Source organism: Oryza glaberrima, chromosome 12, assembly GCF_000147395.1.
Source record: "Oryza glaberrima chromosome 12, OglaRS2, whole genome shotgun sequence".
In the NCBI taxonomy this organism is placed as follows: Eukaryota; Viridiplantae; Streptophyta; class Magnoliopsida; order Poales; family Poaceae; genus Oryza; species Oryza glaberrima.
The window spans coordinates 8519316-8546075 of record NC_068337.1 but is presented as its reverse complement, the minus strand read 5'-3'; the positions used below and the strand labels follow the sequence as shown (position 1 = coordinate 8546075).

Genomic DNA, 26760 nt, shown 5'->3' with positions numbered 1-26760 from the left:
CTATTCGGGAATTCAGACAAAGTGCAAGCTAGCTAAACATTTAATATATGGTCCTGTTGAGTTAGCGCCGTACCCATTTCTGCTCTGCGTTTCTTCATGGTACATGATGTCTGTGTGTCTGGGGATCGTGTGCGTTTGTACCATGGGCTCTTACGCATGCTTGTTCATGTGCGAGCGCGTCGGAGTTAGTAGGCGTCATGTGGACATGTGCCTTCTGCCTTGGGATTGCGCGGCTCAGTCGGGAAGCGCATGGTGGAGTCGTAGGGCGCATGGCGAGGAGAGCGCTCGATCGTGGGATGGCACGATCGCCGAGCTATTTAAGTTAATAAATGCATCAGAAAATGCTACAAGCTTACGCGGTGCAAAATGCTCTCTTTTGATTTTGTATTTCGTCGAACACCTTGGGGTTCAAAGGCTGATCGCCAACAGGTTCGAACAAGATCCTACTGATCTTTTCACACAACTTTTCACTTCGGAAAGCGACCCTATGTCGAAACAAGATTTTGACAATACTAAAAGATTTTGACAATACTAAAAGGGGTAGCATACAAGCTCGAAAAGTGGATGGGTTAGCAGAAACTGAGCTAAGCAACACCAGCTTACCACCTCCCTAACATAGGATGGTGAGTGCTGCTGATAAACGCTCCAGTCAGTAAATCTTTATCACCCGGAGTAGATGGACGCCAAGATGATCTGCACAGAGATTGTATTCTGAGTTCCGAGAACATGTTATAGTGATATAAAAGTTAGTGCCTTTGCAGTAATGCACAATAAGTCCAAGCCACTAAAGGTTTATTAAGGTCCCTGAAATTACAAGTAGAAGTTGATAAAGATAGAGCAGCTATCCACTGCTATTACAGTTAGTGTCAAATTTCAAATGTACATGCAAACCCATTTCAAAGGATTGCTGTGAGAGTAATTTTCCCTTAAGAAATATCGCTGAAGAGAATGTGTGGAGTCAAAATTACAACAGTTCTCATAGATTTATGAAACAATTCTGACATAAAAGGATTAGCAGAATGTTTACCAAATGGTAGATAGTACTCGAGTAGTATTTATTTATAGTCCAGATAATTCAGAAATATTTGTAACAAGTTGCACTAATGCTAAATAACTAGTACTAGCATGTATGAAGTTATTGGGCCAACAACAAGCTGACGCTGTTTCAAGACGGTAAGCACACACTAATGGCTTATTTATGTAAAACTGATTGAAATATGGCACTAAACCATTTTACTCCCAGATGACTAATTACTTCATACCGAGTAAACAACCCTACACATTCAGAACAAAAGAGTCCAAACATCTCCCACAAGTTGAACTATACATCATAAGAAAAAGACCAACCTTATTTGCGAGCTGTATAGCTTTCTGGAACATAGATCTCCCCTCCAGCTTCACCGTGTTGCTCCCCACTGATCGTTTTCCTTGCAGCCAAAAACTCAGCACTCATAGCATTCATTCCTGGTATTACCGCTTCCTCCACTATCCTGTAACCATGTTCATCAGCATATTTTCTAATATCCTCTGTGATTTTCATCGAACAAGACTTTGGGCCACACATTGAGCAGAAATGTGCTACTTTGGCACCCTCCGATGGTAATGTTTCATCATGGAAAGACATAGTGGTCACAGGATCCAGATACAGAGCAAATTGATCCAACCATCTAAACTCAAATCTTGCCTTGCTTAGTGTATCGTCCCATGCTTGTGCATACGGATGGCACTTTGCCAAATCAGCAGCATGAGCAGCAATTTTGTAGGATATCATGCCTGTCTAAACATCATCACGGTTAGGCAATCCAAGGTGCTCCTTTGGTGTTACATAACAGAGAAGTGCAGTGGCAAGAGCCCCAATGTTGGCAGCACCAATGGCCCCAATGTTGGCAGCATCAAACATTCTCCCGTGCACAAATCGGCTTCAATATAAACGAAAGTTGTATCTAAGGGATCATTATTTACAACACCGGTTAAGCTTACACTTGGTTTTCAATAATTCAATGTGTTTTTTCCTTTAGACCATGTAATAATTAATTGTAAGATTATGTAAAACATTCCCTCTGTTTCAAACTTATTGTCGTTTTAGATTTGTTCTAAGTGAGACATGACTAACTTTGACCATCAAAGTTAACATAGATGCAGTTGCTTAAAAAACCAAGAGCAGACCTCACCTGCGCGTCCAGCATCTTTTTCTCCGTCCACATCCTGTATCTCTTGCCGCGTGTAGAAGACAAAGTCTGGCAAGAAACAAGGCCCGGAGCTCGTCCATCTTTTTTTTTGCTAGTTTCACCTGCGTCGTGGCCTTCCACTGTTGCAAAAGTGACAAATCCTTGTGAGGAAGCTACATGACATCGCTCAATGAAATGTTTTTGAAAACCCAATAATTTCACACAGAACCAGATAGCCCAAACTCCACTGCAAACAAAATTATGTGTGGAAAATATCATGCAATGATTATTTTACGACCACGTTGGTACTGACCAAAACTGCCAAATGCATCAATGATCATAGCACAAAGATAAGGCAAAAATTTGTATTTATTATAATCCAGGATAAGTTTACTTCATCACATATAAAGGCGCATCTTATTATGCATCATCAAAATCGACAATGAAATCACCGGCTATTAATGGAATGGAACAGCTGAACCATGACTGTAACTTACAATATTAAGGAATCGGGACAAAGAACCAAAGACTTGAAGGAAAACTTCGCTCCGTAGATATGAAAAATTATGTTGTCTCCCTGAAAGGAAAAATAGCATGCTCCTATCCTGATGTCAGTTTTTCATTAGTACCATACCATTACCAGCTGAATGCTAGTTGTAACCTACGGCATTGTGACTATCCAGTTGTGTCCTGGACTCTTGGTGATTATAAACCTTTATAGGGTTGTGAGGTCCAGTGGCAGCAGAAACCATCCGGAAACCTCAAACCGTGTATACTGTATTTGGTATTTCATTCTCAAGATCATTCTCTGTGAAGGCTAAGTGGAGGATTTTCAAACCACCCACACCCTAACTTACAAGATTAATTTCAATGGGGACTAAATTGAATGTATCTGCAACAGCAAGCCTGGAGCCCTGGATTATATCTCGAACAACCTTTTGATGTTTGACCCATTGTGTGAAGTGTCAGAAGTGGTATGCATGGTTCAAGAATATGTTCCAGTATCCATACAAATCGATATGCTGGATCAGAGACATGTTATATCATCCTTTTTGACCTCATCTCCACGAGCTCATGCCAAATTTATCCTTTAAATGATCCAGCATGCCACTATTTACCAGTAATCCCTGCAGGAACACTGCCCATCTTCAAATCGATGGAATCTCGCCCTGTCCCGAATGACAATAACACGACCATAAGCTTTAGAGATGAGCTTTGCCACCACATGACAGTCCCCACATATTCGGAGATTTTTGATCACCCGAAGAGTCTCCCCAGGTGGTGTTGCAATCAACCCAAATGCAATGGCCAGCTTCTCACTATGATAACACAATGCATACTGTTTTTCCTCCTCCCCAATGTCATGCAGTACATTGCTTGTCTCTGGCTCATATCCTAGCTCACTAATTCTTGATACAATGTCCTCCAGTGCTCTGTATATCTCTTGCCACCTCAGGTGCTCTTTGTCACCATTAATAAACTTATGCATTACTCCATCTATTTCTGTGTAGCTGAAGCCAGGAACTTTTCGCACATCGTTGCTTCGCATGGTATCACGTACTCGACCAACATCCATCCACCGAGCCTTGGATGCATAAACATTCGATAGGAGCACATAGTCACCATCGACATTAGAACCAAGCTCAGCAAGTTTATTGGCAGCCAACTCCGCAAGCTCAACAACCCCATGCATCTTGGCTGCACCCAACAATGTCTGCCAAAGGACAATATCAGCTGGAAATGGCATAGAAATGACGGTGTCATATGCCTCAGTGAGACGGCCTGCACGGCCAAGAAGGTCCACAATTGTTCCATAGTGCTTCATATTTGGAGCAACTCGCATCGAGTTGAATACCCTGAGCCCATCATCCACAAGGCCAGAATGGTTGCACCCGCACAACACAGCAAGGTAAGTCACTCCATCTGGCTCAATGCGTGTGGGCATTTCATCAAACAATCTCAGTGCATCACCCCCATGCCCATGCATGGAATGTGCCTGAATTGCAGCATTGTAGGACACAAGCGTCCGGTCTTCCGGCTTGATGGAATGGAACACATCCAGGGCCCTTGACAGCGAGCCACACTTGGAGTACATGTCAATTAGTGAATTGCAGACCCGAACATTGCGATCCAGTCCAAATCTTTTAGCAAACTCGTGCACATACATCCCATCTTTTAACAAGCCAATCTGCGCACACGCGGAAAGCGCCGCAACAATAGTCACCTCATTGGGTTCCTCCCTCGACGGCAACTCCTGGAAGCTGTTAGCCAGCCTGTGGAACAGCGCAAGAGCAAGGTTAGGCTCCGTGCCTTGCGCTAGCCCCGCCAGCAGCGAGTTCCATGTGGCCACGTCCCGCACGGTCATTTCATCAAACACCTTCCGCGCGGACGCGAGATCTCCACACTTGGCGTACGAGTCAAGCAGCGTGGTTAGCAGCCGGACGTCGGCGGCGACGCCGAGGCGGAGGACGAGCGCGTGGAGCTGCACCGTGGTGTGCGCGTCGGAGCAGCGGGCGGACGCCTTGAGCGCGAAGGAGAGCGAGAGCGCGTCGGGGCGAGGGAGCAGGGCGGGGAGGAGGCGGCCCGCGAGGAGGAGGAGCGAGCGGGCCGGGTGCGGCGAGGCGGCGAGCCCCCTGAGCGCGGCGTTGAGGTCGTTGGTGGCCGGGGTAGGGAGGGAGCGGAGGAGGAGCAGCGCGTGGGGGAGCGCGGCGGGGTGCGGCGAGAGCGCGAGGCGGTCGAGGAAGCGGGCGCGGAGGCCCGGGTGGGCGCCGAGGTGGCCCGAGGTGAGGAGGCGCGCGTGGAACTGCAGGTAGTGGCGGAGGGAGGCCAGGCGCGGGAGGAGGGATTCCAGATGCCGCGCCGCCGCCGCCGCCGCCGACACCGACATGGACGCCCGGGGGGGGGGGGGGGGGGGGGGGGTACCCCTAATCGGCGCGGCGACCAGAGCCACTCCCACCTAGTATAGTCCTAGTACTACTAGTACTATTTGTCTAGTAGTACTACTGCTGCTGCCCTATACAGTGGCGCGCTTTAGTACTACGGTACTACTGGTACAGTACTACTTTACTCTACTACTACTAATATTATACAAACTTTATATACAAACTTGTATACAATATATACAAACTTTGTATGTGACGTGTACAAACTTTATATTACGATATGTACAAATTTGGTATACATACGTATTAAAAAATCGAAAAAACAAAAAAAATCACGTATATAAAGTTTGTATACGTATGAATATAAAGTTTGTATACACGTATATAAAGTTTGTATACATGAATACAAAGTTTGTATACGTACGTATACAAAGTTTATATATATATATTAAAAACCCAAATAACCGGAAGAACCGGGGAAAACCGAAGAATAACCAAAAACCAGAGGAAAACCGAAGAAAAACCAAAAAACCCCGGACACGCGTAAGTTCTCCGTCGCCCTCCTGCCACCCGGCCCAGCCCGGCCCGCCCCCCTCCGCGTGCGCCACGTGGCCGTGCCGCGCGGGGGAGCGGGCGCGCGGCTAGTCGCCAATTAGGCGTTTCGCGGTGGGGGTGGCATTGGGGAATCAGGATCCTGACTTTGGTAAGTAAAGACAGAGATGCACAATAACGTGACTTTGAAAGATTCGTAGCCATCTAGATTGCAAAGGACAGTCCAGATTAAAACCGAGAATGCTAATTGACGCGCGCCGCTGCCAAAAGCCCAAAAAGCCCATACTGTACTTCTTTCCTGTTTTTTTTCTTTTTTTTTTGAGCAGCCACGTTTTTTTTCTTTTTTCATCTCAACTTTTAAAAACTTTCAACTCAGATTTGAAATCTTTCAAACTCAGATTTAAAAACTTTCAACACAAAATTTTAAAACTTTCAACTCGAAATTTGAAATGTTTGAAGTTAAATTTTGAAAACTTTCAACTTTTCATCTCAATTTTTAAAAACTTTCAATTGAAATTTGAAACTTTCAATTCAGATTTGAAAACTTTCAACTCAGATTTGAAATCTTTCAACTTAGATTTGAAATCTTTCAAACTCAGATTTAAAAAATTTCAACTCAAAACTTGAAAACTTTCAACTCGAAATTTGAAATTTTTGAAGTCAAATTTTGAAAACATTCAACTTTTCATCTCAATTTTTAAAAACTTTCAACTGAAATTTGAAACTTTCAATTCAGATTTGAAATCTTTCAACTCAGATTTAAACTTTCAAACTCAGATTTGAAAAATTTCAACTCAAAAATTGAAAACTATCAACTCGAAATTATAAATTTTTGAAGTTAAATTTTGAAAACTTTCAACTTTTCATCTCAATTTTTAAAACTTTCAACTGAAATTTGAAACTTTCAATTCAGATTTGGAAACTTTCAATTCAAATTTTAAAAACTTTTAACTCAAAATAAAAAAACTTCTAACTCGGATTTGAAAACTTTTAGATCGATATTTTGAAAAACTTTAAAATCGTATTTTGAAAATTTTCAAAATCAATTGTTTTCATTTTTTTATTGGGAAATTACTGTAGCATTTTCACTAAACACCATGATTAACGCTAATTGTCAGGATTAGTGACGTAGTCACGCACGTCGTTATCTGTTGAGGAGGCGGAGGCCCGCGTGCGCGCGAGTTAGCATCCTCGCGCGTGCGCGCTAGCCATGCCCGATTAAAACAGCACAATACCAATAAACAGTAAACCGTACTTGTGCTACAGTATTTTATCCTGTTCAGTACTTTGCGGGGGAGAGGGATAAGTTCTTCCTTAACTCGTCGAATCTGATTTTCGCTGATACGTAATATGCGACTAGTTGGTTATTAATTTTTGTTGAAAGTTATATGTTTTGCTAATATGTAATATGCGACTAGTTGGTTATTAATTTTTGTTGAAAGTTATATGTTTTCAGGATGGAGACTCAACGTTGTATCTTTTATTTCCGAGATTTTGATTTAAAAACTGACTAATTATACTCCCTCTATCACATAATATAATATAAGATACGACCAAACTCAACACGGTCTTCAAAACTATTATTTGATTTATAATTTCTCATATTGAGTATGAGTAATAGAGTTCCTCTACTCCTACAAACACTTGTAAGATGCCATGTGATGCTCTAATAAATAGAAGAAAATTTAAGAAAAAATATATGGGAAAAACAAAACATCTAGCCATCAATTTGCACTTAAACCGTTGAATCCATTATTTTCAATCATCAAACTAGATTTATTTAGGTAAGCCCTCGCTCCTAAAAACTAGGTAATCCCTCCCTATGCACGTACATACACAAGAGATGTAAAAACAAAAAAGAAGAGTGCATATATGGTACATCCCATCAGGTAGTTTTTTTTTGTTTTTTTTTCTTTGTAGCCCTAAGGTTTCTCTCAAATTATGTATATATGTAGCGACCACTTTTTGCGAGTTTAACGAAGAAGCCACGCTGACATGGTGCTGCTTCATGCCACCCTCGCAAATTTTCTTGAATGTACTTTTTGAAATAACAATGTAAAAGGTAATCATAGGCAGTCATATAAATGTGTGCACACCACCCTATGAATGCACATACACACACCCTACCTCCTATGAGAGAAAAATATTTGTCCAAAAAATTATGAAAAGTATGTACATCTGAGAGACTACCATTCACCAAAAAAAAACTTACATACATACATTCAGTAAAAAATGTCGTATGGAACCATATTTTATCTTTTTTACTTATGTCGTTCTCATATAAATTGTGTTAATTAATTGTGTTAACAATTAGTACAAATAATTTTGATAATATAGAGTATTTCTTTGTATATTACCATGAACATGTTAAGGTGAATTAGATGTATAATAAAAGAAAAATAATCAAAACACATATTCTATTTTCAAAGGATGATGATAGGTAAGTTTACATATAACCGAAACAAAGTGATTTTTATTTGAATATGATAGACATTATCATTTAGTGTATCAAAATCCATAGTCTATTTCATGGTATAAATATTTCCTTCTTTTACGGTAAGGTTATGAGGTAATCTATGGTCCTTTATGATGATATATGACTTTTTAGTAGATTTTTTTAAAAAATAAGTTACCCGCGCATCTGCGCAGGCTTCCTTCCTAGTTTCCTCCTAAAAGAAACAACGGTAGTGCAAATACAGCCCACCAACCCGCGTAAACCAAAACCCGATGCTCAAGTCCGTGTTCCCGATGCTGCCCCAATATGGCAAAACTCTAAAAGTAGCAATATTATGAGATGGAGAAAGTAATAAATATGAATATGATGAGTCATTTTAGAGTTATATTGTATCAAATAATGTTAGTGTTTACCCCCAACACCGCTGGAGAAAGGCTTCGTAGTCCCGGTTTGTAACTCCCTATAGTCCCGGGTTGCAAACTGGTATTACGAATCTGGGACTAAAGATCGCTATCTTTAATCCCGGTTAGTAACACTAATCGGGACTAAAAATGGCAGTGTCACGTGACTGGTACTGCCATCTTTAGTCCTGGCTAGGACCAACAACCGGGACTAAAGGTCCTTTTCTTCCTTTTTTATTAATTTGCTTGCAAGTTATCAGATAATCACAATTCATTCACAGCACAAGCAAATTATATTATCAGATCATCATAAATTTATTCACAGAAACATTCACATATCAACAACATCCAAAACTCTAGAACAAATCATAAAAAAAAATCAAGAAACATTCTAGAACAAATGAACATCCGCCGCTGCCGCCCGGCCGTCGGTCGCCCTCCCATCTCGCCGCCGGCTCATCTCCCATCCCGCTGCTTCCCTTCTAGCCGGATCTAGCGGAGGGGAGGGCGAGGCCGCCGTCCCGCGCCCGTCCGCCGCCAGCCTTCCATCTCGCCGCGTCCCTTCCGGTTAGATCTGGCGGAGGGGAGGGCGAGGCCACTGCCGCAGCCACCGTCGGACCACTACCGCCGCTGCTTCCGCCATCGGGCCGCGGCCACCGCCGCTTTCGCCACCCAACCACGGTCGCCGCTGCTTCCGTCGAGAGAACTAGAGAGAATGAGAGAGAGATAGAGAGAGCGAGAAAGAATGAGAGAAAGATAGAGAGAGCCAGAGAGATAGAGAGAGCAGAGGCCACGTGGAAGATAGACGAGGAAATCGAGAGAGAGGCGTGGGAGATAAAATAAGGAGGTGGGAGAGAGATATTTAGTCCTGGTTGGTGATACCAACAAGGACTAAAAATCGTTGGGGGCCTGACATGACCTAACAACTATTGAACCCAGAGTGAAATTATCTTTAGTCCCGGTAAAATTGGTTGGGCTTTTTAACCAGGACAAAAAAAAGATGTTTAGTCCCGATTCCTATTTGAACCGGGACTAATGTGCTTTTTGGCCAACCGACGAAAGACCATTTTTCCAGTAGTGCAAATTCAACACCTAGATTCGAATTAGGAAAATATTTCTGAAATTTGGAGAGTACCGGTTTCCTTCACGAAGCCAGTCTAACCGCCATGTGTGGGCTTGTTTGACCGGCGATTTGTGGCTGGTCAGACCGACAGAGTCCAATCCCAAGTTTGTTTTTATCGGATCTCGGGATTTCTTATTTGGGAGGATATGTTTCGGGTTTCTATTAGTTTCTACCCGAGTTGGATGTGAAGGAGGACCTGGCAGCAAGACCCGTTCAATTGAAAAGAATCTACACACAATCCAACCTAGCCAATTGAATTGCTTTTTTAATATTGCATCTAGTTTTCACCTAGTCCTAGCCTAATTCGTCTATCTTTATCAATTTGCGATGTAAATCGTCTGCTTTCGCTACGAGAGTGTGAAACCCTTTGTAAGTTTATCCCGTAAACCTTATGTTCGTCCACGAGACGGGTGTTTATCGCTTGTTTCTTCTAAATCGGGCCTGCTAACCCGGTTAATCTACCAAAACCCGTCTTGATTTAGCTTTTGCTAAATTGAGGTGGTCGGCGACTCCATACCACCGTAAGATGTTTAGGTGTCCCAATTATTGTCTTCAGGTCAAAAAAAAATGCTAACAATTAGTATTGCTCGAGTTTTGGCATAACCTCCGTATCAAAATATAGCAGCCTAATACCATATGGAGCACATTTTATACCACGAATATGGACATTACGTTGTATCCCGTTCTAATTAGTTGCTATATATTGAGATAGAGGGAGTGGTTGGGATGGTGAAGTTGCTATGGAGAGTTTTGGTTTGCCAAATTACGCTACCAAGAGACGATAGTGTTCGCCTTGCGTGAGAATTTATCCGGTTTCAAAAGTTAATAACAAGAAATTATTCATTTAAATTTAGGGCAAAAATTAGTACTAGTAGTAGTCTAAGTAGTAGAGTGCTACAAATTCCAGTTCCCTCCCGAAAACAAAAGAAGGCCCAAGCTGCAGCGCAGGCGCATTCCCCTACAGAAACCCAATAATGCTAAGGTCAACCTTCCCGCTCGTCTCCCACCTCCCATCCCGCAAACCACCCCCAATCCGCCCACGCCCACCACCTGTTCGGCCCTATGCCTCTTCCGCCGCCTCGCCTCCTCCTCCTCCTCCGCCGCCGGCGTCCGCTTACGTCCACCTCCCCTTCTGCCGCAAGCGCTGCCACTACTGCGACTTCCCCATCGTCGCCCTCGGCACCTCCTCGCCCCCGACATCCCCACACGGCGGGGACGGCGACGACCCGAGGATCGCCGACTACGTCCGCCTCCTCCTCCGCGAGGTCGCCGCCACGCGCCCCGTGTCCGACGACGGGGTGCCCCTCGATACCGTCTTCTTCGGTGGCGGCACGCCGTCGCTGGTCCCGCCGAGGCTCGTCGCCGCGGTGCTCGACGCGCTGCGGGCCAGGTTCGGGCTGTCGGCGTCCCCGGAGGTGTCCATCGAGATGGACCCCGGGACGTTCGACGCCGCCAAGCTGAGGGAGCTGGTGGGGCTGGGCGTCAACCGGGTGTCCCTCGGCGTGCAGGCGTTCCAGGAGGACCTGCTCCGTGCGTGCGGCCGCGCGCACGGCCTGCGGGAGGTGCACGACGCGGTCGGCATCGTGACGGCGTGCGAGGGGCTGCAGAACTGGAGCATGGACCTCATCTCGTCGCTGCCCAACCAGACAGAGGAGATGTGGGAGGAGAGCTTGAGGTGCACGGTGGATGCCCGTCCCACGCATGTGTCTGTCTATGACTTGCAGATCGAGCAGGGAACCAAGTTTGGGCAACTGTAAGTGTTTATTGCCAATTCATGAATCTAATCCCATGTTTTTGAGTAACCGATTGGAAATTTCGGATATATTCTGGCCACATTTCTGTTAATCACTTCATGTTCTGATTCTGTTATGGGGTTTGGTTGGTATGGCAATATGGGCTATGAACTAGGAATAGAAATTAAATAATTTAGAATCATTATAATTCTATTGGGAAGAAGTTTGTATTACTATTTTGCACTTGTTTGTGTTGTTTTTAAGTTCAATGCTCTGCTCAGAACTCACTATGATGATAAACAATTATTGTAACTGGAATACGCTAAAAGGTAAAGGTTTAAGCATGAAATTGTTATTGTTGTCTCTGGCCTTGTCTCATCCAATTATGGGAAAAATATGTCTCACTAATTTGTGATATGTTAATTTGCACTGACCTTTTTATGGGAAGGTACTGATTCTCTTATGTCAGATTTGAAACGCCAGATCAGCTTTTGCCTTTACATGACTACAGATTGAGTCAAACCCTCTTTTATGATTTTTTAAATTAAACAAAAACTATGATAGTTAAAATCTCTGTTGTTTTAAGTTCGGTGCTCTGCTCAGAACTCACTAGTATGATAAACAATTATTGTAGTCAATACACCAAAAGGTAAAGAGTTTAAGCATGAAATTGTTATGGTCGTCTCTGGTATGTCTCATCTGATTATGGGTAATATCCCAATACAGATTCTCTTATGTTAGATTTGAAACCCCAAGTCAGCCTTCTCCTTTACATGAATACAGATTAAGGAAAACCCTCATTTATGATTTTTATTTAAACAACAACTGTGAAAGTTAAAATCCTACACATCACTAAAACAATATTCCTCAAGTACATTTTCACCATGCTACAGCATTGGCAGGACAATTCATTGAACTTAAATAATGCAGCATGATATTATTAAAAGACTGTAACTTATTTTGAAGTTTAAAGCTGTAACTTCATCCTGTATATGTGCCTGACAGGTGGGTCGAACCTATCAGACTTACCCTAAACCCTGTTCTTGACAAAGTAGCAACTGTAAGTGTTTATTGCCAAATCATGAATCACATCCTATGTTTTTCAGTAACCGATTGGAGATTTGGGATATATTATGGCCACATGCCACATTTGTGTTAATCACTTCATTTTCTGATTCAGTTATTATGGGGTTTGGTTGGTATGGCCATATGGGCTATGAACTAGAGAATGAAGAATAAATAACTAGAATCATTATCATTCTATTGGGCAGAAGTTCGTATTACTATTTTGCACTTGTTTGTGTTGTTTTTAAGTTCAATACTCTGCTCAGAACTCACTATGATGGTAAACAATTATTGTAGTTAGATATAACTGCAATATGCTAAAAGGTAAAAGAGTTCAAGCATGAAATTGTTATGGTCGTCTCAGGCATGTCTCATCTAATTATGGGAAAAAAATGACTCACTAATTTGTGATATGTTAATTTGCACTGATCATTTTATGGGAAGGTACTGATTCTCTTATGTTAGATTTGAAACCCTGGGTCAGCCTTTGCCTTTACATGACTACAGATTGAGGCAAAATCTCATTTATGATTTTTAAGTATACAAAAACTAGGATATTTAAAATCTTGCACATCACTAAAACAATATTCCTCAAGTAAAAGTAAATTTTCACCTTGCTACAACATTAGCAGGACAATTCATTGAACTTCAACAATACAACATGATTTTATATAAAAAAAACTGTAAACTTCCTTTTGACATTGAAAGTTGTAACTTGATCCCATATATGTGTGTGACAGGTGTGTCCAACCTATCAAACATACCCTAAACCCTGTTCTTGACAAAGTAGCAACTTTTGATAACATCATCAACTGTTTTTGTAGTTTTCTGAATTGTCCAGCTAATGCTATAACAAGCCGATAATTGACAATATAGTTGTGTTCTTTTGCGAAATTTTACTCATATTCCTCTAATTCTAGCTGTCATTCCAACCAGTAGGAATTCAGCTCCATGTACATGGATGAGTTGATTGAATGATCAATTTACAGCAATCCTTTTTCATAATTAATGCTTGCAGATATACACCTGGTGTTTATCCGCTTCCAAATGAGAGAGATTCTGCAAACTTCTATAAGATAGCTTCGAAACGTCTTTCTGAAGCAGGATATAACCATTATGAAATCAGTAGCTATTGCAAGACTGGGTATGAGTGCAAGCACAATGTAACATATTGGCAAAACCGGTCATTCTATGCATTTGGTCTTGGATCCGCTAGCTACATCAATGGTATCAGGTTCTCCAGGCCCAGAAGAATGAAGGAATATGCAGAGTGGGTTCAGAAATTGGAAAATGGAGTGTGGAGCCATGAGTCTGGCAATTCTGGGATAAAGGACATGGCAATGGACGTGGTGATGCTATCACTGAGAACAGCATGGGGCCTAGATGTGCAAAGTTTCAGTAAAACCTTCGGAAGGAGTCTGACAGAGTCATTGTGCAACACATTTAGGCCTTTTGTGGAGAGTGGGCTTGTAATTGCCATGGATATGGAACGGCGAGCTTTGCAACCAAGTGAATTTGAGTTGGACTTGCAACATGATGGTGAGAATGGAAGCAGAGTTGCCTTCATCCGTCTGAGTGACCCAGATGGTTTTTTGTTGTCCAATGAGTTGATTTCACTTGCATTTGGAATTATTTCACCATAACAAGGCTACACTTTCTTTACATCGGTATCGATCTTTTTCATTTTATTACTTTCATCTGACCATACTGGTAACTATCTAGTCTGATCTTTAGTTTTCCAGGTAGATATTAGCTAATCGCTAAAATGCTTAGCATTTCTGTTCAAGTCAGTGCAAACTGAAACTCATATTGGTTGAGAGAGAACTGTTACACCATTTGCATAAATGCAAATAGATGGTTATCTAGTATGTTCTTATTTTGTTTAACTATATCCATGACTCCATATCACTCCTCCCTTCGTGTATATATTTCTCTGCATTCTCTTATTATCAGTTCATTTCATACATATGAGTTAAATCTAGTAGATTGTTGCTATTTGTTTATTTATTTTTGTTCATACAAGCATACAACAAGTTTACTGTTTGCTTTTTGTATGGCAGTTTTGGGTGCATTGGATAAACTATTGACGATGAATTAATTTTTGTTTTCTTAGGGATGATTGTTTCAGTACTTGGTTATAGTTTTTAGGATTTATTTTCCTGGTGTAGATGGAAAAATATTTGGGGCAACAATTTTTTGAACTGAACTGAATTGAGAGCTTCAGTTGTATCTCTTGATTTCGTAGTATTTTTCCAGGCCTACTATGTACGTTAAATCTAAGCATTCATTGAAATTGGCACTGCATGCTCCTAAACATTTTTGTGCTTTTGATGTGTCTGTCACTATTCAATAGTTTCGACTACTGCCTCATGAATCTCAGTTCATAGACCTAATTCTGTGTGCTACTTGTGCTAAGTATTTTTTTTAAAATTATCACCTTTGAATGAAATGTTGTGTCTGTGCTGATAGTTTGTGCTAGATTTAAATGGCAAATTTCAAATACTGTTTTAAATTGTCATTTGGCAAGCTAGTTTTCACTCATTGTGCCTCATCACGAGAAGTCCTCATGTTTCTCTAAGTTATCGCTCAATCCTTTCTTTACCCCTAAGTATATCATGATTTTATACTTAACAAAATATCATGATTTTGTACTTACCTGTTTTATTAGTCGACTATTAGAATTTTTTTAGAATTTACCATACTGCCCCTCTCCATAACAAGAAATGCTAGCTTCAACAAAACCATAATCCTTCAAATAAAAATATTATCAGTTATGCAAAAAATCAAGGGGCATAATTTTAGTATTTTTTTGCCTCATATGAAACCGATATCTGATTTTTTTTAATCAACATTATGGAAAATTGAAGAAATTACTGACGGAGGTGATGTTACACAAATCACCAGATGTTCAGATATTTTCACCTAGAATATGAAAAACAAAATCAGTTTTTTATTTCCCAGTGAATTCGAACCAAATTTGTTTCCCTTAAAATTTGGTTGATATCGATAATAAAGTTCTAATCTTGATTTTAAAGTTTGTTTGAATTTTGGAATCTGGTGATTTGGGTAATTTCACTTAAAAACACATCAACTGAATCATTTTGTTGTGAAGGTTTTAGTTTTCGAGGAAATCTTATCAATTATTATTACAACATAGGGCAATATAGGCATTTTTATAAAATCTACTGGTCTATGAACAGGATGGATAGGTGAAGGGTAAAAAGAGAGACTCATGATATATAGAGAATGAGCCAAACTCAGAAGAATAAATGAAAGGAAGCGAGTAAAAGATCGAAGGGTAGTGTAGATGCCACATATTGACGGCAAGTTCAACTCCTCATGAGCTAGAGTTCAAGCTTGGGTCTGATCAAGATAGCCACCATTAAACTCAAGCTGCAGCAGTGCTGCAGATGGCTTGGTAAGTGGCAACGCTACTGTGCTATCTGCCTGAGCTGCTGGCAGCATTGCTGGGGCATGAGTCATAGGGCGGGTTGGTGTTTGAGTGACTTTAAGGTTAATCATTTGAAGAACGTCAAGGTGGCAGTGCAAGTGCACTATTCATAAACGCTAATATCTTGCACGGCAAATCTGATGTTTTGCAAAGCTTGATAACTGTTATGAGCTATAATTCACCCTGAGCTTTGCATGTCAAATATTGATAAAGCTAGTTAATTGGATTATATCCTTTTTTGGAACTAAATTTTTAATGTTGAGTAAGTTGTTGCCTTCACTATGCTTTGGATGCGAAATATTGTTTTGACATAAGCTTTCTAAGTTTTAACACTGAAGTTGCCATTCACTTTACACGTCAATGATTGTTTTGGAGCTCAATTATTAGTTGATAATCTTGTCTGAGTTTCTGCTGATGGGAGCCGGGGAGGAATAGCCACATTTTGGGATGATGAAGCCCTCCAACAAAGCAATCTTGATATCAGAACCTTCTCCCTCTCAATCCGTCTCACTCAGAAGTCCTCAAATACGACCTTCCTCCTCACCAATGTTTACGGCCCGATGGAAGATGCAACTCTGATGCAGACATGCTCTTCTCAAACCACAACCTCCAAGCACTCTTCATCATGCTCCAGACATGCTCTTCTCGAACCACTGCCCCCTGTTGCTCTCACCAACAAAGCAGCTCCTGCGCAAGCCAACTTTCAGGTTTGAGAATTTCTGGCCAAGACTATTGGGCTTCCTCGAAGTTGTCCAAACAGCTTGGTCCTAGCCGGTTAGCACTTCACACCCGGTCAAGCGCCTGAGCACAAAGCTAAAAATGATGGCCAAGGCACTAAGATCCTGGAGTAACCGCATCCTGAGTGACAGTCGTGTCCAATTTCACCTCGTCAACGAGCTTATTCTCAAATTGGACATCGCCTAGGAAATAGACCGCTCTCACCCTTGGAGCTCTCCCTCAGGAAAGATCTAAAACTGCGGATCCTCGGCCTTGCCGTAGTTGAAAAGGCTAGGAAAAGACAATGTTCAAAGCTAACATGGCTGAAAGAGGGCAATGCAAATACCAAGTTTTTCCACCTAAGAGTCAACCAACAACATGGGAAGAATTTCATCCACAGACTCCATCACAGTAACGCCATTCTGGAGACTCATGAAGCTAAAGAGTGAGCCTTGTATGAACATTTCTCCACCATGATGGGGCATTGGTTACAACGCTCTTGTACCCTGAATTGGGAAGAACTCCACCTCCCCCAAGTGACATCGGAAGATTTAGACTCTCCTTTCTCTGAAGATGAAGTTTGGGCTGCTATCAAACAAAAGCCTGCTGAAAAAGCGCTTGGGCCAGATGGTTTCACAGGCACCTTTTTCAGAAGCTACTGGGAGATCATCAATTTAGACATCATGGAGCTCCTTGATAACTTCCACTCATTATCAGGGGGGAGTTTTGGAAGCATAAATAGGGCAACACTGATTCTCATTCCCAAAAAGAATGACGCATGTACAGTGGGTGATTACAGACCAATTAGCTAATTCACTCCTGGCGAAGATGCTAACAAAAATCTGGCAATCTGCTTGTCCAGACAAATCAACATACTGATCTTGCAAGCCTAGAGTGCATTCATCAAAATGAGTTGCATCCAGGACAATTTCCTCTACGTCTCCAACTTGGCAAAGAAGATGCACAGATCCAAGAAGCCCACCCTCTTTTTCAAGTTTGATATCGCCAAGGCCTTCAATTTGGTCTCATGGGAATACCTATTAACGCTACTTGACAAGATGAGGTTCAGCGCCAAATGGCACGACTGGGTGGCCCTGATTCTGTCAACCTCCTCCTCCAGTGTCTCACTAAACGGAATTGAGGGAGAAAGGATAGACCATCCTAGGGGTCTAAGGTAAGGGGACGTACTATCTCCGTACCTTTTCATCCTTGCAATGGACCCCCTACACAGATTTCTCAAGATTATAACCGTCGAGGGCCACCTAAGCGAGTTCGCGGACCGCAGCGTGCGCTTCAGATGCTCCCTGTATGCTGACGACGCGGCAATCTTCATCAAGCCATCATGCCAAGACGTGGACAGCCTAATCTCGATCCTGAACAGTTTCGGGGGTGCCACCGGACTCCAGGTCAACCTTCAAAAAGGCTCAATGATTCCAATAAGTTGTGGTGCAATTGACCTTGATGAAGTCCTACACAATTTTACTGGTCCATGTGGAACCTTCCCCATGCAATAGCTAGGGATGCCACTCAAAGTAAGCAGACTTCGAAAGGTCCACCTCTAATACTTAATTGACCAAATCAAGACACGGTTAATTAGTTGGAAGAAGAAGCTCCTCTCGATCGAACAATCGCCTGAACGGTTTAGACATTCCGTGACAAAAAAAATCTTACGATAGCCTTTAAGAACGTCATTCATTTATGACCACGTTTGAGAATAATTTGAAAGATTAGCTTGCGTTTATTTTGCCGAGGAGTTAAAAAACACGTTAGAAAAAAATCACGAAAGGAAATGAAATCGTGACTAAGGAGATATTGTTTCTCATAACAGTTCGGCTAGCACGTATTGACAAAGATTTGTCTATAGAACTAGCTAGATTTTTCTCAAGGTCCTAGATGTAAGCACAAAAGGAAATGTAGGAGGCAGAACATAAATGAAAATCTCCCATTGCTAGCTCATAGTGCATCTAGGCCCCTAATGATTTTGTGGATTAATAACAATGCGATTAGAGAGGACTAACAATTTAATTTAAGTCAATGTGAAAGATTGTTAGTCCGTGACGATTTGTAGTGCAATGCATATCTTGACGAATGTGACTAAATCATGAGTTGCGGCAATGAGCAAAGGTTATATTGTATATTTTCATTTCTTTGCGTCATTAGGAAAGCCGTACTATTAAGGGGGATGATGCATTCACATATGATGAGTGATGTGTGTGCTCCAAATCTATTTTTGAAAGTGTTTCTCCTCAGTTTCTGTATTCTAGAAATTTTCAGACTTGTCTGGAACAGATTTTTGGAATTTTCAAAAATAGACATAACTGAATTTCGCTTCTGAAAATTTTTGGAGTCGTCCAAAATTGATTTACGGAATTTCCGAAAATGACCGAGAAGCCAAAATCGGTTCTGTAAATTTTCGGACTTGTCCGATACTGGTTTTTGGAATTTCCGAATATTGCAGTGAAGGCAAAAGTGTTTCTGTAAATTTTTGGAGTTGTCTACAGTCATATTTTGGAATTTCCGAAAATGTCTATGCAGCCAAAAACGCTTCTAGAAATTTTCGGACATGTCCGAAAGTAATTTTTGAAATTTTCGAAAATGTCTAGGGGGAGATTTTGGTTCTGGATATTTTCGAACTTGTCCGAAAAGTTTTCGGAATCTCCGAAAAACATCAGTTGACTTTACTATTTTGTTGTTCTGGAAATTTTCTGATATGTCCGAAATTAATTTTTGGAATTTACGGAAATTGTAATTATTGTGCATAATGGGTAGATCTAGAGCTGTGGCTATAAATAGCCCACTCTCTCTACTTGTGTGGGTTGCTGGTCTGATCGGATATTTTCGTGCCCTTGGCTTGTTCATCTTGAGATTCACTTTTGAGCCTTGCTTTCTTGTTTCCCCTCTCCACCTGTGTTTGATTCAGATTTGGTGTATGTGTGAGAGTTGTGGATTCGAGTTTGTGTGAGTGCCTGTTGTTGGCTTCATGAAGATTTGTGAGCACTTGCATCATCTCCAGGAGATCTTTGCATCATTTGTTACTCTTGGAGGTTGAGGACTCCTAAACGGCCAGGTGTTACTCTCAAGGCACCGATCAATATGTGGTTGGCTGGGAGAAGTTTGTGAAGGTCGGATCTCACCTCCGAAAGGAAAGAGATACCACTAATGGAAGGAGCAGTGCTTTGTGCAACCTCTTGAGGAAAGGTTTAGCGAAGACCCGACTCTTTGTGAGCTTCAAAGGAGAGTAGAATCCTCTCAATTATTCAAACTCTGTGAACATCTCATCTTGCAACATCTTTGGTGATATCCCTTTTCTCACTCCTCTACTTTTTGCTTGTTTGGTGCCGCTATAGGTCTAGTTGCTGTTTGTGCTAGTATTTCTTTGTTGTAGGCAGCTAGCTCTAGAATTTTCTTTGTATTGTGCATACTCTGTTATTTTCGGAAATTCTGAAAATTCCTGCTTCCGCATTTACTTGAGTTTTTGAATTAGCCTATTCATCCCCCTCTAGGCTTAATTGACCATTTCACTAGCATCAGACCATGGACTGATTGTATCACGGCGGTCATCAATGATACCAGTAAAGAATGAAATGCCTACCTATTCATTCTCAGGGCAGAGCAGATGATGTGACCATCAAGTATAGACATAAAACCAAGCATGATAAATATAAAACATTGCCAAAGAATACATCGGATGAATGGAGAATCTATAGGATATTCAAGTCCAATGAGTTTTGGAATCCAGTTCGGCCTCTGGAGAGAGCACTGAATTCAAACTGACCTAGCGCCTTCATGCCAACTCTGATTTTAGTGAGCTTGGACTTGATGGAAAGCTTATTTCGTCACCTTTCAATCTCATCTAATCTCATATCTAAATTTATCTCGAGTCAACGGGAATCGCCAAAACAAGACAATGCTATTGCTGAAACCGAACTTGGGCCTTGGGCCTTGTAATAGACTAGGGCCATGTCGGAAGTGTCTCCCTCCACCTCCACGAATTAGCACTTAACCGTAGATACATTTTCTTCTATAAATAGTTTTGTACACCCTCAAAAACATTTGGGTTTTGTTTAGTTGAATTTTACTAAGTGCCATTCAGCTTGTCCCTAGTACTCGCTCGATTAGTTGGTGACTATATATTCAGAGCTCCCAATAGTTGGTGTGTTGATTTGTCGGGTCGATTAGATCTACCACTTCAATCGCAACTATTTCTTTGTTCTTAATCACCTATTCATAATATTTAGATTGCATCTTATCTTGTTCTTGCAGTGTTCTCTCATTTGCATTGCAGGGATCATCAACAGGGCGTCACGGTTGATACGACATCGTTTATAGTGTAGCGATTACATGGCGTCCTAGACTTGTTCTGGTTGGTTGCCACATCATAAACGTCGCACTCGATCAAAGCGAGAGTTTTCGCCTCATGTCGCTCCCGGGAAATATGCCTCTCCCGAACACTAGTGCATTGATCCCCGTCCCAGGAAAAGCCAAGGTAACTTCAACAATCATGATACAAAAGACACATCTTTATTATAATGATAATATTTACATTATTACAAAGGCACTTCAGGCCTGACAACCAAAAATAAATAGCAGTGGACTAGCGGGCCTACGGCTCCATCTTCAAAGGCGCTCAACTGGGGTATAAGCCAAGACTCCATCTAGGACTTCTCCAAAGCTTCTCTTACTGAAGGGAGGAAAGATTGAGCAAGAATGAGTTCAACCACACTACTCAGCAAGACACATCGGGACATGCATGATTAATGCAAGGGGTTACAAAGGAGTAATAATATAGGGCTAGGTTTTGCGGTAAACAGCATTTAAAAGTGACTTAGTTGCCTAAAGCTATTTTGCAAACACGATTCTAGAGCTAAACAGTCTTATTAATTAAGGCCGTGAACCCACATAAACCTGCCTTTACCCAAGGTTTACGATGAGTTGGACCGAACTGGCAACCTAAACCAGGTCCCAGCCCGTCCCAAGCGAACCCAGGCCAACTATTCCAGGTTTTAGTTGATTAACCAATTTTTAAGAGTGAAACCACTAACTTGGGTACATTGCTAGGTTTGCCCATAACTGAGCATGCGGCTATTAGAATAGATTATACTTTGATCAGAGGTGTACATCTTTACCCAGAAGACACATCTTTGCACCGCATTCCATGGCCTTGGAACCCATCATAAAAATGTGACATAGTTCCTAACCCATCCTATCCATGAACAAGAATACTGACCCAACGCCCGCCTACGGCCGGAAAACCCGGGACAGGTAGGCTATGGTTGAGCCCCTAGCATCAGAACATCCCTTGAGAGTGACCTCCCAATGCCTGTCCTATGCCATGACATCTCAACTACCAGACAACCGCCCGTGTAGCCTTCATTTGCCCTAGATATATCCATCGAACCTGACTTCATCCATCCCTATCCGTGTCCTTTTGTTCATTCCCAGACTGAGCTACAAATTGTAACGCCCTGATTTTCGTTCGGAATTAAAAACCATTAAATAATGCATTTTCTAGAAATTAAATAAAAATTAAATCAATTTAATCAAGTGAAATTATAGAGGAAATTAAAATTTCCTTTAAAAATCATTGGCCGAGAATATTTTGTAATATTCTTTGTGCCCTAAAATAGTCTCAGGATTTTTCCGTGAATTTTAGGAGCTCAAGAAATAATTTTAAAGTCACAAAGTTCAATTAATTAATTAAATAAAAAGAAAAACAAATTAAAATCCTTCTCCTTTGCCTTGGGCCATTTTTGGCCCAAGTCCTCCCCCCTTTGGGCTCGGCCCAATCCCCATCCCTTCCTCTCCCTCAGCTGTCGGAAGCACTCCGAACCCCTTAGTATATTTGAAGGATGAATAGCTAAACACAATTCTTCCATCAAACATATTAAGACATTCGACGCTCCAAGAGAAAGATATTTGAGACATTGCTGGGCCTTTAGCCTGCCAGTCAACTTCAGCCTGAGATGTGCCTGTCAAACCACTCGAAGGCGGCGACCAGATGTGTTACACATTCAGGAGACTTGACAAAAATGGCTAAAGATCTACGATCTCAAATATCTTTAACTCATACTCATGTTTAATATGTCCCTAACAAAAGGAACACACTAAACACTTTTATCCAAGCACATGATATCTCAACATAGAGAGTTCTAAGTTCTAAGTTTTAGTTAGGTTCATACAACTTATAACTTAGATACATATGGCCGATTGGCCGAATAGTTAGGTTTGCGGAAGCATTTTCTACCCAAAAGACTTTTCATACAACCGACTAGGGTAGACCCTAGTAAGAACCATCCTGGAAGAAAGAGACATCCCCATTGAAATCATCCTCCTCAGGAGTGATCTCAGCTGCAACCAAATCTAAACATGCAACAATACAACAATACAAGCAAGAGTCAGTACAAATAAATTGTAATGGCAAGCACCAAGCAAGCCTAGTACTCTACATGCATGGCATATTCAAAGTAAAGCTTACATGGGATAATTTTAGCATAAAGCAAATTTAGTTTGCAAAGAACATTTCAAATTCAGATTTATTTTCAATTAAATTTCAGCAAGCATACACTTAGCAAATGGGCATCAAAATAGTTGTTAACCACATAGAACATAGCTCCTTATTGCCTTCCATGGCAGCAAGGACAAAAAATCATAAATCACATCACATTTTGAAGTTCAAATTCAGCTTTAGAAGAATAAAACACAGGTCTATACTCATGACATATTCATATGCCTCTCTTGACCGTGAGCACAGCTAATTGATTAGTTTTAACTCTGCAGAGTACGTACACTTTACCCACATGATGCGAAATAATAATCATGAAAGAGCATGGCACGCGATACATAAGTACCCGATTTATTACTCACAACAAAGCCCTTCCAAGATTCATGATTTAGCCTTACACCAGTATGATACGTGTTATTCCATCCTAAGCCATACTCGATATATGACTTAGAACCGTTAGGTGGCAGGCTCACGCCTTAAACTTAACGCCGTGGTGGCGGACACAACGGGAACCCACCACGTGGCACTATACCGTTGTATTGGACAGACTTAGTCACCTAAACTACCACGTCGGGGTAAATAGGAAGTTCCTCTGAATCAACGACTAATTCCTCAGAATTATCGACTAACTCATACACACCGGCCTACCAGAATGTAAGGCTAAACCGTAAATAATTTACTAAGCTTAGGCTATCCCATACTACACGTGTGGTTGTACTGTATACGAAATGAACTGACGCTAAGTGAAGTCCTTAGGTCGGTCTGGACACACTCTCCCCCTATCAGAACACAACTAAACACCATATGTGTACAACATGAGGCCCAAACCTAAAAATCCATATTTTCCATCATTTTATTTGAAAAATAACACATTTTAACATTTTAATTCAGATCATAAAATAAATCATTCTATATATGTAATTGAGCCCAAACGGTAAGTAAACTCATCACTAAGCATGGCTAAGCATTTTTATAGACTTGTGACTTCAAACATCATTCTTAATGTGACACAATGAATTTTTCCTAAGATTTGGAATAATGGTTAAGGTCTTTTGTGGAGTTTAGGTGATAATGCAAGTTAAGGAGTTGATCTAACAAATTTTACAAGATTTTAATAGATTAGTGTACAATAGACATGCATATTTTGCAATCTTTTCAAAAACCTCCAAATCATAAGTTCAATGTGATCAAAGAGGGGAGGTGGCTTGCCTTGCTCTTCCACTCCTTGCTCAGCTAAAAGGTAGGTTTCCTCGTGACTCGGCTGCGAATCGTCTAAACATACATATGCAAAATCAAAATTAAAACATACATAAAAATCCAACATGCTCTAAAATGAATGCTTTTTATGGAGTTGGTGTGATCTGTGTTAATTTGATTTTTAGTGAAAGAATTTTAATTTTAAGAATTTTCGTTTAAAGTTACAAATTTTTAAAGTGTCTACATGTTAAATATAGACCTACATGCATTTCGGATTTTTGAGACATAAATCTTTATGATTCTGTTAAGCTAACCATTTTTTTGATGCAAAGAATGAAAATATTATTCCAACAAAATTTAGTTTGCAAATTTTAGAGTTAGGATGAATTTTCTACAAATTTCTAAAGTTCTGTCATTTTTCAGTTGATAAGAAACAAGGTTTGTATTTTCTCCAATTTTCTCAAATCATTTACTCTCTCGGGTCCACCAGTCAGCGACTACGGTTTTGCGCATAAGCCCCTGGGTTCTCGGGAAATAGATCCCGCAGCCCCTAGTACGGTGTTTAGGATTTTATGCAAAAAGACTCTCGAGTTTTAATTTATTTACGAATTAGTACTGGTCCCACATGTAAGTTTTTGGTTGAGTTGCCATTTCATCCCTGGGAGTCTTTAAATTTCACGAGACATGCCCTTGCTCTGGGCAGAGCAGAGCAGAGCAGCAGCACAGCCGCGAGCTTCACAGCATCACCGGCGGCGAACGGCGGCGATTCAGCTCAAGCTCCCAAAACGAAAAGTGTAGAGGACGACCGTGCGAACCTATTGGTGGCTTTAGTGCAAGCTTTCGTGGTCTATAGCGGCTATTAGAGTGTTAGAAGCGGCGGCAAAGCACAGCTTGCATATGCATGTGGGTTTTGAGGCTCGATCTAATCGTGCATGCGTATGGTAAGGACTCTAGGGACTACTAGGAGGCTCACCAAGCGGCAAACGCGGCTCGACGAAGTCTTGGCGACGGTGTACTGGTTGGGCGACGGCGCGGCTGCTACGGTCGTCGTCGACGGTGTACCCCCGGGCTTCTACTGCATAGAGAGGGTGGTAGCTCTAGGCGAAAAATATTTGCACCGAAGCTCACCAGAGAAGGAGAAAGAAAGGAATGGCGTCGGCGGCCGGAGTTGGGGAAGAAGAAGAGGATCTCCCTCCGTGGTCCACCTCGCGTCGGTTCCTTCGGGATTCTTGATCTACAGAGGTTGATGAAGCTCGGGCGAAGTGGCTCAGTGTCGAAACAAGATTTCCGCAATACGAAAAGGGGGTGGCTATCAAGCTGGAAAAGTGGATAGGTTTAGAGACAAGGAATTTTGTACAGGTTCAGGCCTTCTTAATCAAGAAGTAATACCCTACTCCTGTCTGGGGATTGATCCGCCGAGAGTATTATTGATCGTATGATCTAGGTGAAAAATCGTGCCCCTAGAGACACCCGGACCCCTCCATATATAGGGGAAGGGGTCCATATTACAAAATACAGTTCATATCCCTAACGGAATATGTAATTACAGATAAAATACAATCGTAACCGACTAGGATCTCAGGTACTTCCTTGACATACAAGTTTAGAATTTAACCCGAGTCCTCTTAAAGATATTCTATCTATACATGGCACCCCATACCCAGTCGGACTATACATGCCGTGTAGGTATGGGGTATCCATAATCTCCACAGTAGCCTCTGAGACCTTTACAGTCGACGAAATAGTCTTTTCTTGTAGCACAAAATGATAATCCGAGTGCTTCAATTTCTTCTGCATTGATCTCCCGAGTACCAAAATCAAAGATTGTGAAGGACTAAAAATAAATAATCAGGTGCATCGAATAGATGCACCTAATTAGGTGTAGCCCCCGACTATGTGAGTAGCTAAAAGCTAAACATATAGTCAAAGTGCAAATAACATCCATCCGAGTGGTTTTACAACCGTATCATCCAGAGTATCATATAGCTAAGCATATGCAGCGCTTAATAAAACATCCAGCCGACTGCTTTAGCTTTAATATACCAAAAATGAAGACATAAAGAGGCCCGAGTAAAAAATACTCCAAAGGTCCATAAATCAGCACATATGACAAGAATCTGAGTAAAAACTCTCAAAGATCCATCAAATGTGGTATAAATATGATATCACGACAATTAATGAGTCAAAATAGCCTAGGCTATACTCACGCCATAATAAAAAATAAGCATATAACATGCCGAGAGAATGACTGTTCAAAAACCAATCATCTCAACAAAACCCAAACAGCCTTTGCAGCCTAAAAAGGCTTACAAAAGAAGTATAACACCTTTTTGTCGGGTACCTTTTTTTATTTGCATCGTAGTAATTCCAAGGAATCATCTAACTGCATCACAAAGGATTTTAACAGCATTAGGCCATACTGTTGTGAGCAAAAATTGCCGAAGCAAAAATGCCTAAGTCCCTACGGATCACAACTTAGCCACGCCGATAACAGAATTGGGCTGAAGTACTGTA

The 26760-nt window shown here is 41.3% G+C and overlaps 2 protein-coding genes across 7 annotated transcripts; one reads left to right on the top strand and one right to left on the bottom strand.

Annotated features, from left to right (window-relative positions):
- Positions 1-359: 359 nt before the first annotated feature.
- Positions 360-5074, bottom strand: LOC127756723 (pentatricopeptide repeat-containing protein OGR1, mitochondrial). 5 transcript variants are annotated; one of them, XM_052282098.1, is made up of 4 exons: positions 2666-5074; positions 2172-2308; positions 1348-1919; positions 360-693 (listed from the first exon to the last, which is right to left on the bottom strand). In XM_052282098.1, exon 1 carries the CDS (start codon positions 5053-5055, stop codon positions 3283-3285), a length of 1773 nt encoding a protein of 590 aa, XP_052138058.1. In that variant the 5' UTR covers positions 5056-5074; the 3' UTR covers positions 360-693; positions 1348-1919; positions 2172-2308; positions 2666-3282. The 5 variants fall into 5 exon arrangements, with proteins under 5 accessions (XP_052138058.1, XP_052138059.1, XP_052138060.1 ...); XM_052282099.1 differs by having other exon boundaries at positions 1348-1777; XM_052282100.1 differs by having other exon boundaries at positions 1348-1773.
- A 5436-nt stretch (positions 5075-10510) lies between these two features.
- Positions 10511-16363, top strand: LOC127756222 (uncharacterized). 2 transcript variants are annotated; one of them, XM_052281620.1, is made up of 3 exons: positions 10511-11334; positions 12320-12374; positions 13398-13561. In XM_052281620.1, the coding sequence occupies exons 1-3, from the start codon at positions 10556-10558 to the stop codon at positions 13428-13430; spliced, it is 867 nt and encodes a 288-aa protein (XP_052137580.1). In that variant the 5' UTR covers positions 10511-10555; the 3' UTR covers positions 13431-13561. The 2 variants fall into 2 exon arrangements, with proteins under 2 accessions (XP_052137580.1, XP_052137578.1); XM_052281618.1 differs by lacking the exon at positions 12320-12374 and having other exon boundaries at positions 10512-11334; positions 13398-16363.
- Positions 16364-26760: the final 10397 nt, after the last annotated feature.

Coding starts and splice junctions, on each gene's coding strand:
- LOC127756723 (XM_052282097.1), bottom strand. CDS start 5,055: ATGTCGGTGTCGGCGGCGGCGGCGGCGGCGCGGCATCTGGAATCCCTC.
- LOC127756222 (XM_052281618.1), top strand. CDS start 10,556: ATGCTAAGGTCAACCTTCCCGCTCGTCTCCCACCTCCCATCCCGCAAA. Junction 11,335..13,397: donor GGAACCAAGTTTGGGCAACT/GTAAGTGTTTAT, acceptor TAATGCTTGCAG/ATATACACCTGGTGTTTATC.